This window comes from Phalacrocorax aristotelis, chromosome 1 (assembly GCF_949628215.1).
Source record: "Phalacrocorax aristotelis chromosome 1, bGulAri2.1, whole genome shotgun sequence".
NCBI classification, from domain to species: domain Eukaryota; kingdom Metazoa; phylum Chordata; class Aves; order Suliformes; family Phalacrocoracidae; genus Phalacrocorax; species Phalacrocorax aristotelis.
Genome location: NC_134276.1, coordinates 93886238 through 93898757, shown reverse-complemented (window position 1 = coordinate 93898757; position 12520 = coordinate 93886238). Strand labels below are relative to the sequence as shown.

General features: G+C 34.5%; 1 protein-coding gene across 1 annotated transcript in view; it reads left to right on the top strand.

The window, feature by feature from the left end:
• Positions 1–12520, top strand: part of CFAP47 (cilia and flagella associated protein 47) — a 349717-nt gene that overhangs the window by 142117 nt on the left and 195080 nt on the right. The window contains exons 42-44 of the mRNA XM_075097894.1: positions 1389–1534; positions 6990–7098; positions 7961–8187. Coding sequence (XP_074953995.1) covers positions 1389–1534; positions 6990–7098; positions 7961–8187 — 482 coding nt within the window. The remainder of the gene's footprint in view (positions 1–1388; positions 1535–6989; positions 7099–7960; positions 8188–12520) is intronic.

Genomic DNA, 12520 nt, shown 5'->3' with positions numbered 1-12520 from the left:
TATAATACGGTGAACAAAACCTAAATAAGAGTGTTCTGCACATGCTTTACACCCTGACCTGAGAGAATATGTACTATTAAGTGTCAAGAGTCCCTTAGAGACTAATAGGAGTAATAGGAATTAGGTTTACTTTTTTTTTTGTCTTGGAGCAACCATAATAAAAAGGAAGAAAACTGTAAAGAAAAAAAATATAATTTTTTAAATAAATGTTAATTTTTTGGAAATTGTTTTAATTTCACAGAATCCTGAGAGAAAGTGAAGAGGGAGAGTTCTTGCAAGACTAATTTAGTCTGCTCCACAGTTTTACGTACTTTGAATGGGGAACACTTGAACAGGAGACAAGTTTGCGAGTTAGTGCCTTATTTAGACAAAAATTAGTTTGTGTTAGGGCTGCCTTACCCTAGTTGATGGAAGGGTGAAAATGGGACTTGGGTCCTGTTGGTGGTTTTGAGGGTGGGAGTTTGGTCATTGTTTATGTAGGCTTTGAAAACATCAAATTCATATCAAACTTAACTGTTGTTTGAAATGTGAGTATTGGAAGAACCCTGTATTTATTGGAAAAGAATGTGGATTATGGAGAGAAAAGGTGGGTGGTGGTGATGACTTTCTTTAGCTTGGCTCTTGGTGGTTTTGGGGGGTGAATCAGATTTTTTTAATTGGCGAGTTTGGTACAGGTTTCTTGTGTGGTATTCACTCATTTCTGTTGCCTGCACTTTCACTTCTATTCTTAAGTCTGTTGAACTTCCTAGAAGGTTGGCCAGCCAAGGTTGAATAAGAGTCCAGTTCTAAAGTATTTTGCCTTATCAAAATATGCTCAGCAGATGAAAAGCACAGTGAGAAAGTAGTCAGACCCTGCCAGATGCAACCCTAAGATTCTTCATGTCTTATGAAGAAAGCACTTTGTCAGCATAATGCTTTTGTGAAAGCATCGCAAAGAAAGCAAGATTGCCAGTATTTCGTTTTTGTCCATTCTGGAGGATTTCCAACTCTAATATGACGTAGTTACATACATAAATAAAGAATGCTTGTTTAAATGGTGGTAAAATGTACTCTTCTTTCTGGCCGGAAGAGTAATTTGCTTATAGGCTGTACATCCTTAAAGAGGTTTTTTGATAGTGAGAAATGTCTGTTTTCCCCGGTTTTGTTTCAGTGCACAGAGTAAGAACAAAGGTAGTTAGTAAAATGCATTTAAATAGTACAGTGTACAATATTGCAGCACATTTACACAAGTGTAACCTTAAATATTGATTACTGGTTACATGTATGCCTTAAACATCAATTACTACAGGAGGCTGTATACAGTGTCCTTATATTTAAACTCAGACAGCTACATTATTTTACAACCTGTATTGTTGTATCTAAACAACCATTTAAACTTATTTTAACAGCTGACCAATCCAGCCTTCTGCATGAGTTCTTCAGTCCAATGGAAAAACTGTTCTTGGAAGGAAGAAGTTCTGCAGGCTTAGATATTCACTTTCTTCCCTTTAATATGGAAAAACGTTACTGCACTGTCATTCTGGTTAATGAACTGGTAAGCACAGAAAGTATGTTCTGTGAATGGTTTTCATGCGCTAGCCTAGTCAGTTAAGAATGTGTGAATAGGGTAAATGAATATATAAATTGATTATGTACATCTCTTAAGCTAATATTTTTGCACGCATATGCAATTATAAAGATGTAGTTTATGTGCTAATTTTTGGAAATGAAAATATTTTATCTTTTTTTTTTGTTAAAATACAATATTCCTATAATTCTTGGAGGAAAATATTGCTTAAGAAGTTGGTCAGAGATTTACACAAGATTACAGGCTTCAGCTAAGAATTTAAACCAAAGCTTAGTGCCCCTTTATCTCCACATAATTAGAATACGTATGAAATGCTGCAAGTTTCTTTTCCCTGTAAATCATTACAAATAAGCATAATACTGCAAGGAATGTTACTTTGGTGGCTTTTCTAGGCAATGCAGCTTCAAAACAAATATGGAATTTAAATAATTTGTCATGATGTGAAAGGAGGAATAATGCTTTTGGATGAGACATAAACAGGAAAAGGATAAAGTCTTTACTGTCCTGTACTTCTCCCTGTATTTATCACTGCATCTAGGATATGCTGTCAAAGTAGAACAACAATTATTTTCCTTGCTCTGTCTCTTTTTAAATTTTTCTGCCAATCCAAATTCCATACAGTCCTTGTCACCAAAGCAGGTCAAACTTTTGAATAGATTGTACATGAATACTGACTCCATTATCTTTCAGTTTCTCTTGACTCACGTAGCCTGGGTTTTGCCATATATACTTAACTGAAATTGATTTCATCAAGTTACCAAGACCTGCTTTTGACCAACTGTCAGAACTTAAAATTTGCACTCCAGCTTCTTTAGGGTCCTTTAGGTCAGGATACAATCCTTTATCTCAGTGGTCACAATCTTTTTATTTCTGTCTTTAGTCCACCTTTTCATGTCGCTAGCTTCTCTGCTGTGTTTTGTCTCTAGCTGTCAATGTTTTTCACCACTCTGTGGTTTTTCTAATCTTCTTTTATATCTGGTTGGTCTCAAGGCTTGCATTCTGCTTCTTACTTTCATGATACTACCTCTGTGTTTCAGCTTTCCCTCTGTGCAATTAAATGCATCTGCCATTCTCTCTGCCACGTTTTCATGATTTGTAACAATACATCCAAAACTAAATGACTTATTATTTTTCTCCTACACGTTCTCAGCCTCCATATTTTTCATTACTATAGAACAAGAGACTCTTGCTGGTGTTTAGTGTTTGCATGTTTGCTGTTTGTTTTTATTGTTTAACCAGGACTTTGGCTATGCCACCTGGCCAACTTAATTTTTCCTTGCTTTTAAAGGAAAAGAAGACAAATGCAATGATGCCTAAACCTGTCTATCTGACCCTGTTCAGTATTTGAAACAGCTGGCCATTTTTTAAGAAAGCAAGCCATGTGGCCGGAAGTCTTAAAGACTGTACAGTTCACTTGAGTTTCTTGAAAATTAGCAGAGAGATGGAAGAGGAATAGTATGTCAGAGCCTACAGTGAGACAGTGAGCTCATGCCTCATTGACACTAGGGAATCACCCACAAAGAGGCTGTATAAATGTCCCTGTGTCAGAGGATAGAGGTCTTTGTGGATGGTTCAATGAAAAATCAGTCCAGTGCTCAGCATCACTCAAAAAGAGAAATTATTAGCAAAGAAATATACATAAAATGTGAAACCTCAGTATACCTTTCTAAAGCGTTATGGTGTACACATCTTCAATATGGCGTGCAGTTCTAGTCACCCCAGCAAACAATATAATAGGGATAGAATAAAAAAGGAGAGAGAAAAAGAAGGATAATCAGAAGGATGTAACAGTTTCTTTATAGAGACAGATACTTAAAGAAATTTACTTCCTGAAATTAAAAAAAAGATTGTTAAGGGACATGACAGGTACATAAGATTATGAATATTTTGCAGAAACTTCATAAAGGAGCTGTGGCAGGATATACAAACTGAACCAAATGAAGTATTTTTTCCATACACAATGTTTAACTTATGTAACTCAGCGGTCATAGGACACTTTGGATGCTAAAACTGTTAACTATTTCAAAAGAAATCAGACAAACTCCTGAATTTTCTTCAGTGAAATATCTAGATGCAGCCTCTGGATAAGGAAGACCCTAAACTACTGGTTTCTGGGAGCAGATCTGAGAAGGATCTTCTTTTACCTGCTCTGATTTTATACTCTTTCTTTAAACCTCTGCTATTGGCATTCTCCCTGTTTGTTTCTTTCTTAGAAGCGAAAGTATATAATCTGGCTAAGGAGCAGAGGCTTATGCTACATTAGGTATAGAGCCTGAAAACTAAATGAAGAGAAGGGAAATGGAGACATGTTAATGGGGTAAAATCAAATCTAAGAGATGTGGTCAGAGCTATGGGACAGTTATATACTTCAGGTGGAAAGGAAAAAGGGCGTTTCTGACAGCCCCAGTACTGCCTCCAGTGGTGATGTAGAAACACCTAAATTTAGATACCTAGCTACTAGTCACTGTTCTTAAAGAACTAGTTGTCCTTTTCATAGTAGGCAGCATTAATGCCTCAGAGAAGCCACTGTTATGTTTTCTGTGGTAACTTATTTCTGGAACACCTGGTCTTTTCAGCTTAGTTGCGTAGGTGGAATGCATTTAAAGGCTGCCGAAAGTGCAAGATTTTTGATACGTAGCACCTCTGGTTAGAAAAATTAAGTTCCATCCACATAATTGGGTCAGTTTGAAGAAAATGTGGTAGATCTCCTAGGGAAAGATGAAACTGCAAGAGAGCTAGCATGATTTTAGAGCTGTACAGTAATGGCACAGGAAGAAATTGGCTTGCTTAATTATTCTGTATATGGTTGCGATATTTCAGTCATGCTATTATCTAATTGACAAACTATTGTAGCTACCGTGCTGTATGATGATCAAACGGCTTCATACAATGATGAGACTTGTATAATTCAAATATGGGCTTGTGCTCTATATAATATAATAAATAATTTAATTTAGCATTACTGTAAGTTCTTCCTACCTACCTTTCCTCCCCTTTTTGACAAGTAGACCAAAACAGTAATCAGAGTAAGACTGTTTCTTCATTACAATCAATGAAGAAGGTATTGAGATTCAAATCACTAGTTAGACCTGAATCTGACTAGGAATCCTATCTGTAATTGCATCAACTACATTTCTGTAATAAAAGCAAGAAGGTACACTGATTCAAGTATGTTGCTTAAATTGTTTTAAAATATGTTTCAAAGTATGCTAACTTTTCTAAGGGTTGAGATAACAGCACGGGTTGTTTATAACATTTCTCAAGGACTTGTTTCAATATTTAATTTTTTTTCAAGAAAAATTGAAACTGACATTCTTCAAAGTTTTAGCATAGATCTTCTGAGAGAAGAAATTACATATTATTTAACACAACTGAGTTGCTTTTTCTCTATATCTTTGTTTCTGGGAGCTAATTAAAATGTGAACAAACCATGATTTCAATGATATTAATATATTAAGTTATAGTTTAAGAGTGTCAGTCCAGACTTTCACAGCTAAATGTCCACTATAAAATTAAATGGTTTATTAAGAGAACACTTACTATCTGTTGTTCTTAATTACTGACTTGCATGGAGAACTGCAAATTCCTAGTAGCTATACATTCTTTTGAAATATCAGTTAGCAATGGGATTAGATAAATAGCTAAAGGTAGTTCAACAGCTATTTTATTAACTATTTTTGTTGAAAGTAAACCCTACAAAATGTTGCAGGGGATGGAAAATGGAAATATAAAGCATTAATACCGTGGGGATACTAGCTAAACTCTCCATATACAGTAAAATACCCATTCTGTTCCAAACCATCAGGAAAAACCTCAGCAGAAAGAAAACAGGGGTTGCGTTCTGTGGAGATCCAAAAGCAAGAATTCTTCAATGTAAAGTGGGAAATGGGGAAGTTTTTTCCTACCTGTAAGCATGTTGATGTCAGCAGTGACAAGAAAAGTAACTGATAGTAGAACAGCATCCTTAGCAACCAGTACCTTCATGAAATTCGTTGTATATGCTGTGAGCTTGTTAACAGTCCTTATGGAGCCAAAACACTGTGTCAAAAAGGAATAATTCCTGTCTAAATTGGTTCCCAAGAGTGGCTATTAGTTTGTGTGTGTGAAATAAATTTTGCTGTAGCTTATTTTAATCCTTCTTAAGGAAGATTTGTCTGAACTCTTGAATCAAGGAAGGGGAAAAAATGCCGTCAAAGTTGAATAGCTTTTCTTCTGCAATGTTTTTAGCCTTAACATAAATGACAAAACCATAAAGTAAAAGCTGGCTTGTCTTACGTTATTGACCAATATTAAATGGAAAACTTTGCATTGGTTGACAGATGGACTAAATTATAGAAATAAATTGTTTCCTCCATATCTGGAATGAAGAATAAAACACAGAATATGCATTTTTAGGGCAGAGTCTTACAGAATGTGGTTTTTGAATATAAATAGATGGCCTTCTGTGCAAATTGTATCACTTCTTGCACCAACATTTGACCATTTACCTTGCAATCAGTAGAAGCGAAATTTGTCCAAAAAAGGTTTGTGGTAAAAAAAAAAGAAGTTATCACAACAATAGTAATATATCTATTAAATCTTCTGCCTCGTTCAGATAGATATATAGGTACCTAATTTAGATATCTTTTAGTTTTGGGGTGTTCTGATTGTGGCCTTTGTAATTTGGAGTACTTTTAGTGAGTTTTCTTCTTTTTTTAAATACTTTTCTGTCTTTCATTTGCACCTTATTTGTTTCATCTATGATTCAAAGTGTTATTTCTTTGCTAATTAATTTATCCTTTCCTCTCTGAGAGATTGCTATCTTCCTTTGTTCTGGGTCATGTTTATGTTTACTTCCAAGCTTCTCTGAGTTTTCCATTATTTTTTATGAAATAATTAAGATTCATTGACGTTATTTCTTCTAAGTAGAGAATTTGTAGATGATGCTAATCTGCCTTGACTTCTGCTCTTTTTCGCTTTCTAGGAAATTGTTACTGGCTCAAAATGACTGTAAACATTTTTTAAAAAAACTTCTTAACAGTGAAAAGCAATGAAGTAAGCTTGTGTACACGTTTAAATTATATGTAGCTATAACACAAAATGAGAATTCACTTTACTGAAGTATTTATGTGTCAGGGTAACCTCATTCAGTTAAATTATATGAGGAATTGGAGAGGATTCAACTCATTGAATTTTTTTTGACTTTTCAGAGTTAATATTCTCAATTAAAGGTACTTTATTATCATAGTAGGGTTTGAAATGATAATTTTCTTTTATTTAAACATAGTTTTAAAATAATGGGCTTGCTGAATATATAAATTATTTCACAAGTCAGACCTTAAGTATTACAAAGATATCTTTGGTTTTAGTTTTAATATTTTACCTTTCGTTATGCATGAGTTGCTTTCTGAATTATGTGGATGTGTATGTTCTTGTGTTTCAGATTGGAGAATTTGTATACTTGATAGAGGGAAGAGGTGATATACCTTTGCCTTCAGGATTGCTTCCAATGGATAGTCCACATGTTTTGCATGTTAGCAGTACTTTAGAAGGTAAGGTGAATAGAAAGGAGAAGAGTAAAATAGAGCAAATAAGTGTACTTTGTAAATATTCTCTAGTTCCCATGCATTTTTGTTAAAATTAGTTATATACATCAGTTTATAGTGAAGTGTGAGAAAGATATTACAGTGTAACTATCAAATATTTCTTTTAATATTGTCCAGTTCATTCTCTTCAGAGCAGCAGCTGTTTGTTATCTGCTTCAAACTTCTTGTATTGTTTTCAATATAGTCTACATAAATATTTTTTTCATAATTTCTCTTTTCTACTTCAGAATATAGGTTGTAGCCAGATGAACCAGCACAGGTCATCTTTACCTAGAGCTTTTCTAGTTTTAAAGCACATGAGTTTTGTATGCAGTGCTGTGATTTGACACGCAATCCAATATCTTTCTCTTCAAATAGCCAGTGATAAACTGCTGTCAGTCCTATTTTAGAAACAGTGTAGCTATTATTTCAAATAATTGCTGGTGGTTTATTTTAGAGGGGATGCAACATCATCTAGAGGGATAAAAGAGTGTCTGCGTTGTGTGTATGTACCAGAAAGACTTTTTAAAGCTTCGATTACCATCATAATAGTAGTAACACTGAAGTCTGGGGTTTTTTGTTAACTATCAAAAGCAACTTTTGATTTGGACTTCAGTCTGTGTTATATTTTATTTCCCCATTATGATTAAAAATAAAAAAAGTATTACTGGAGTAAATAGTATGTACTAGAATAATAGCATGTAAGTAAACATCAAAGGAATTTTGTATTCTGGATTTTCTTTGGAGATTAGGGATTTTAAATACTCTATGCAGTTACAGTACCAGCTGACAAATGTGGGTTTTTGTTTGTTTGTTTTTTATTTAACAGGTCGGAGTGCAGTAGAGCCAGTTTTATATTTGAAATGTGGTTTTGCTCAGATTCTTGAAGAAAATCTGAGGATTCCATTGATCAATGAGTCAAGAGAGCGAGCTCTGGCCATTGCTGCACAACAGCAGATGTCAGCTATTGAATATGAAAGAAGAAAGATCACAGGGACTCTGCAGAGCAGTAGTGTTCGAGTTGCAACTGCATTGTTAGGGCTGTCCAGCGTAGAGGTGAGAAACACAGTAATCTGTTACTGCAATGATTTCATTGCTCTTGATTTGTAGGACTGAATTTTTTAAGTTTCAGGAAATAGTGTGAAGTGATGTTTTTTTCACACATTCTGACCGTTACTAATCCCAGTTCCCCTCAAAGACTGCAATACTTTACGTGTTCATTCTGAAGCTGCTTCCTTACTCCATGCTATTAAGAAATGCTTCTTGTAAGAAATCTTGGCTGCAGTTAAAAAGAGCATTAACGTTTTACTTCAGCTAGCTTCTGAAAAATACGCATTGATTAAAAAAGCTTTCATACATACATACATGTAATAGATATCTGTACTAGTATCCTTCCTTCCTTATGCACATTTTTGTAAGAAATTAAAATTCCCTAACAGGATTCTTTTTTTTTTTTTTTTTAAAGAATAGACCTTGAGAATAAATCAAGGAGCAGGAAAGACTTTTTCTTGTGTTGCAATCAATACAAAATACTCTTGGAAAACCAAAAATCTTCCTTATAAGCTATAGCTCCCTACTTACACATTATTTCAATCTAGAGATATTTTCCCAAGATTTCAACATCTAGAAACAAAAAATCCTCCCAAGGTAGTCCATTAAACATTGTTAGTACTTGTGAATAAGTTTATAATAGCAATATTGCCAAATAAGCAAGCTGTTTTCTCATGTAGAATTCAAATGTAACCTTCCATGGATGATACCCATATCCCTTGTGAACCTGGTGTTACCTGTCCTCAGACAGATTGCTGGGCAGCTGTATATTATTCCAGTTTTTCGGTTAGACTGTTACTTGAGTATGGTCCTCAGTGCTACATGATTCCCAGTACTAAGAGGAAGATAATTTTCCCTGGTGCCTCGATCTTGCTAAATGGATGCCTTTTGTTTACAGATAAGTTTTAAAAGTAATATAAAACAAATTAAATGAGGTAAAATGAAAGAGTAGATTTAATCTCTCACATGTTTGTAGTGGGACAAGAACTCTAACCATGTAATCTAGACTAAAATATTTTTCCTTTTGTATTATAGCTAATCCACTGCTGTGGTATCACTTTATAAACTCTTCATAATTGAACTGAAGCCCTTTAATATCCCAATCACTTAGCAAATACTTGACAAAAGACTTTACTGGTCTGAAGCTGTGAATGTAATCAAGACAGAACATACTAGGAACACTCTGTACCACTAGGTGTGCTAAAATCTAATGAGAGTTCTAAAATTATTTGTGTCATAGAAGAGTGGAGGACAATTATATTAGTTATAAAATACATAATGGTGGATAGTAACACTGAATAAATTATCATGTGAGAATAGAAACTAATTTGCAGAAAGAAGTATTTTGCTCTATGTACAGAAAGTAATTGCTTATGAGAAATAAAATGGAGAAGTTCTGCTATATACCAATGTAGAAAAGACTTCACACCTTAGAAGCATCTCAGTATGGTAATCCACTATGCAGATTGAAACCTGCTACTCTCTTTTTATTTCCTTTCCACCTTTCTACTTGTTCCTACAGGTGTAATTGTATTATATAATGGATAGACAGAATGGAAAATGCCCTTACATTATTACTACTTGGTCCATTTTTTGCCTGTAAAATTGAAGAATAAATAAGTAAATAGTTGCATGGGTTTTATTCTTATTAAACTGTACACTTTACTTATGTTTAGTTAAATCAGATAGAAAATAGTAATAATGGTAAGCTATATTTTTTGAGTCAAACTGGATGTGCATATTAACTTGTGCTGTATGTTTTTACTCAGCCCAGCTATACACAAGGTTGGAAGTACTAGCTATTTATGTACTGTGTTTTTACTGCTTCTTTTCCTTGATGTAAGAAACAAAGATCTATTTTGATTGTCTTTAATGACTAGAGTTACTAAAGAGAAATTAATTTTTATCTCCTTCCCATAAAAATTGTTGTGTGTATCAGAACCTGTTTATCCTGTTGGGTTTTTAAATGGTGTTACTACTGGGCCAGTATTAGATAATGTGCAGAGTACAGAAGTGTCAGTCAACAAGTCTGAGGAGCCTGGAAATGGACATTCAATAGAAAGGAGCAGGAGTATTAGCTAAATCTTATTTTTTTTCTTTTACTTTCTAAATTAGATTTAAATCAGCTCATTAAACAGTTCTTCTGGAAGTAGAATTTTATTAGTTTATTTTGCAATCTTGGCGACTAAAGGAATTACCAGCAGCAAGGTTAAGTAGTTAACCTCCCATTCTCGTTCCCCGTCCCCCAAAAGTAACCTTTACTGACAACACAACCCAAAGCATTTGTTAAAGGTATTTCTTTTGGTGCTTAAACTTTGGTATAATTAAAAAAAATAAACAAAATTGAAACCAAATAGCATAAAAATTTAATAAAGCAGTTAAAGGAATTAAATAATGAAGAGATAGGAAGCAAGGATTCTAAAGCAATAGGAATCCAAAGATGCAGTTCTCAATATTTAAAGGAAAATGAGACATTAAAATCAGTAGCCTTGTGATATTAATTCTATTAGTATACACCCTATAAATATGCAGAAGGCATAAACCCCCAGAAACTGAATAATAACCTGGTTGCATGTGTATTTCTGCCTGAGTTTTTAAAATTATTTTTAATAAAAAATGTTAGGAAAGTTATTAATTCTATTTTTTAAGTATGCAATTGTCTTAATTTCTTACCTCCTGAGTATTTCATTAATGTAATTCCTCCTAAAACATTTTTAGGTAGTAGTAAAGGGAATATAGGATGGAACACACTGCCACTGTCAAGGTTGGGACTGGCATTATTGGGAATAATTACAAATTGCCTTTGTTAATGATGAATAAGAGAAGGCTGTAGGTGGAAAGTTCAGGCGAACATACATAACAAGAGAATAAAAAGTATATCTGGAAAGAAAGGGGAGAGAATGTGGAAGAAGAACATAACTTGTTTGAACTGGAATTGCTGACGGTGGTAAATAGAGGGAAATGAATACAAGAAAGAGGGAAATAACAGAATAACTAGGATTCATTCACTTGGGTATCTGAGGGGAAGGATGTTGCAGTCAGTGATGTGAAATTCAAAATAACATGCCTCAGTTTTCCTTTTTTCTACGATCTACCTAAAGAGGCACAAATTATACCCAGTGTCTAGATATAGAGCTCTTTCTTCGTAGTCAGAGATGCCAGTAATCTCCTTGTATAATTAGACATTATGATAGGAAAGGAAGAGAATTCCTATTCTACAAGAATCCCAAACTAAAGCTTGCATTAACCACTGTGTCCAGATGTGTCCTCATAGGTAAGCTGTAAGAAGTATTTGCTTAGGCTTCATTTTACCTCCCATTGAATGCACGGCTCATGTGAGGGTGGACACAGATCTCCGTATCCTTAGCCATATTCCAGCTTTTAGGACATTGCGCATTTTCATTCTATCTTGCTGTCCATGTGACTAACCAACGTTGAGTATTTTTATCCTAGGACTTCATGGTGGTGGTGATGGGGTTTAGTTTTGATCACTGGAAAATGAGCAGAGACCTTGTGCGCTTGAAGCTGTGGCTTCTGCTGCTTGGCTAATGTGACAAAATGTCATCCTACATCTGTCCAGCTCTGATCTTCTAAGTTTGTGCTCTTCATAGTCCCCCAGGATTCAGTAAGAATTTTGTGATCTTCCATGTGAAGATGGAGAAGTTGTAAGCGCAGTTTGAACAGTTTGCTCTTTTAAATATAGGTGGGTTTTTTTCTGAGAAAGAATCATGGTGTCCTTGAAGAGAGAAGATACTGAAATTATAAAGTTACATTAGATACGTTTGAATGGGAATGAACTTTTCACAAAGGGATCTGTGGTCAGATTTCAGTTTGTCAAAGCTATAACTGGGACCAATGTCTTTTATATTACATCACTTGTCATTTGATATGGGATTAAGGGAGATGGCAACCATGATTGATCACAGGAATTCTGAGAGACTGAGATCATAAAATTCTTTTGTTCATGACGAACAGTTTTAGAAGTTAATTCCTGGAAGGAAGAAATGGGCCTATATTAGGATTTGAAAAGGAAAGGGTAAGGTGCCTCCACACTCTCTAATAGAATCTGGCATCCTTTATACATAGAAAGTGCAGATGGTAAATCTAAGAAAGTACCTTGGAAAATCAATCAGTCTTTGAAAAACATCAGGTTTACTTCTGATGCTTTATATACCCTCCAATCCTTTTCCAAAAAATTATTGTGAAAAATAAATTAATCCTGGGAACTGAATGCAAATGCTGCTCTTAACTGGTAATAACACTTCCACACTTGGAATATCATGAACCATTATGGTGATGAAGTAGATGTTGGAATCTGTCTTATTTCAGCACAGCAACC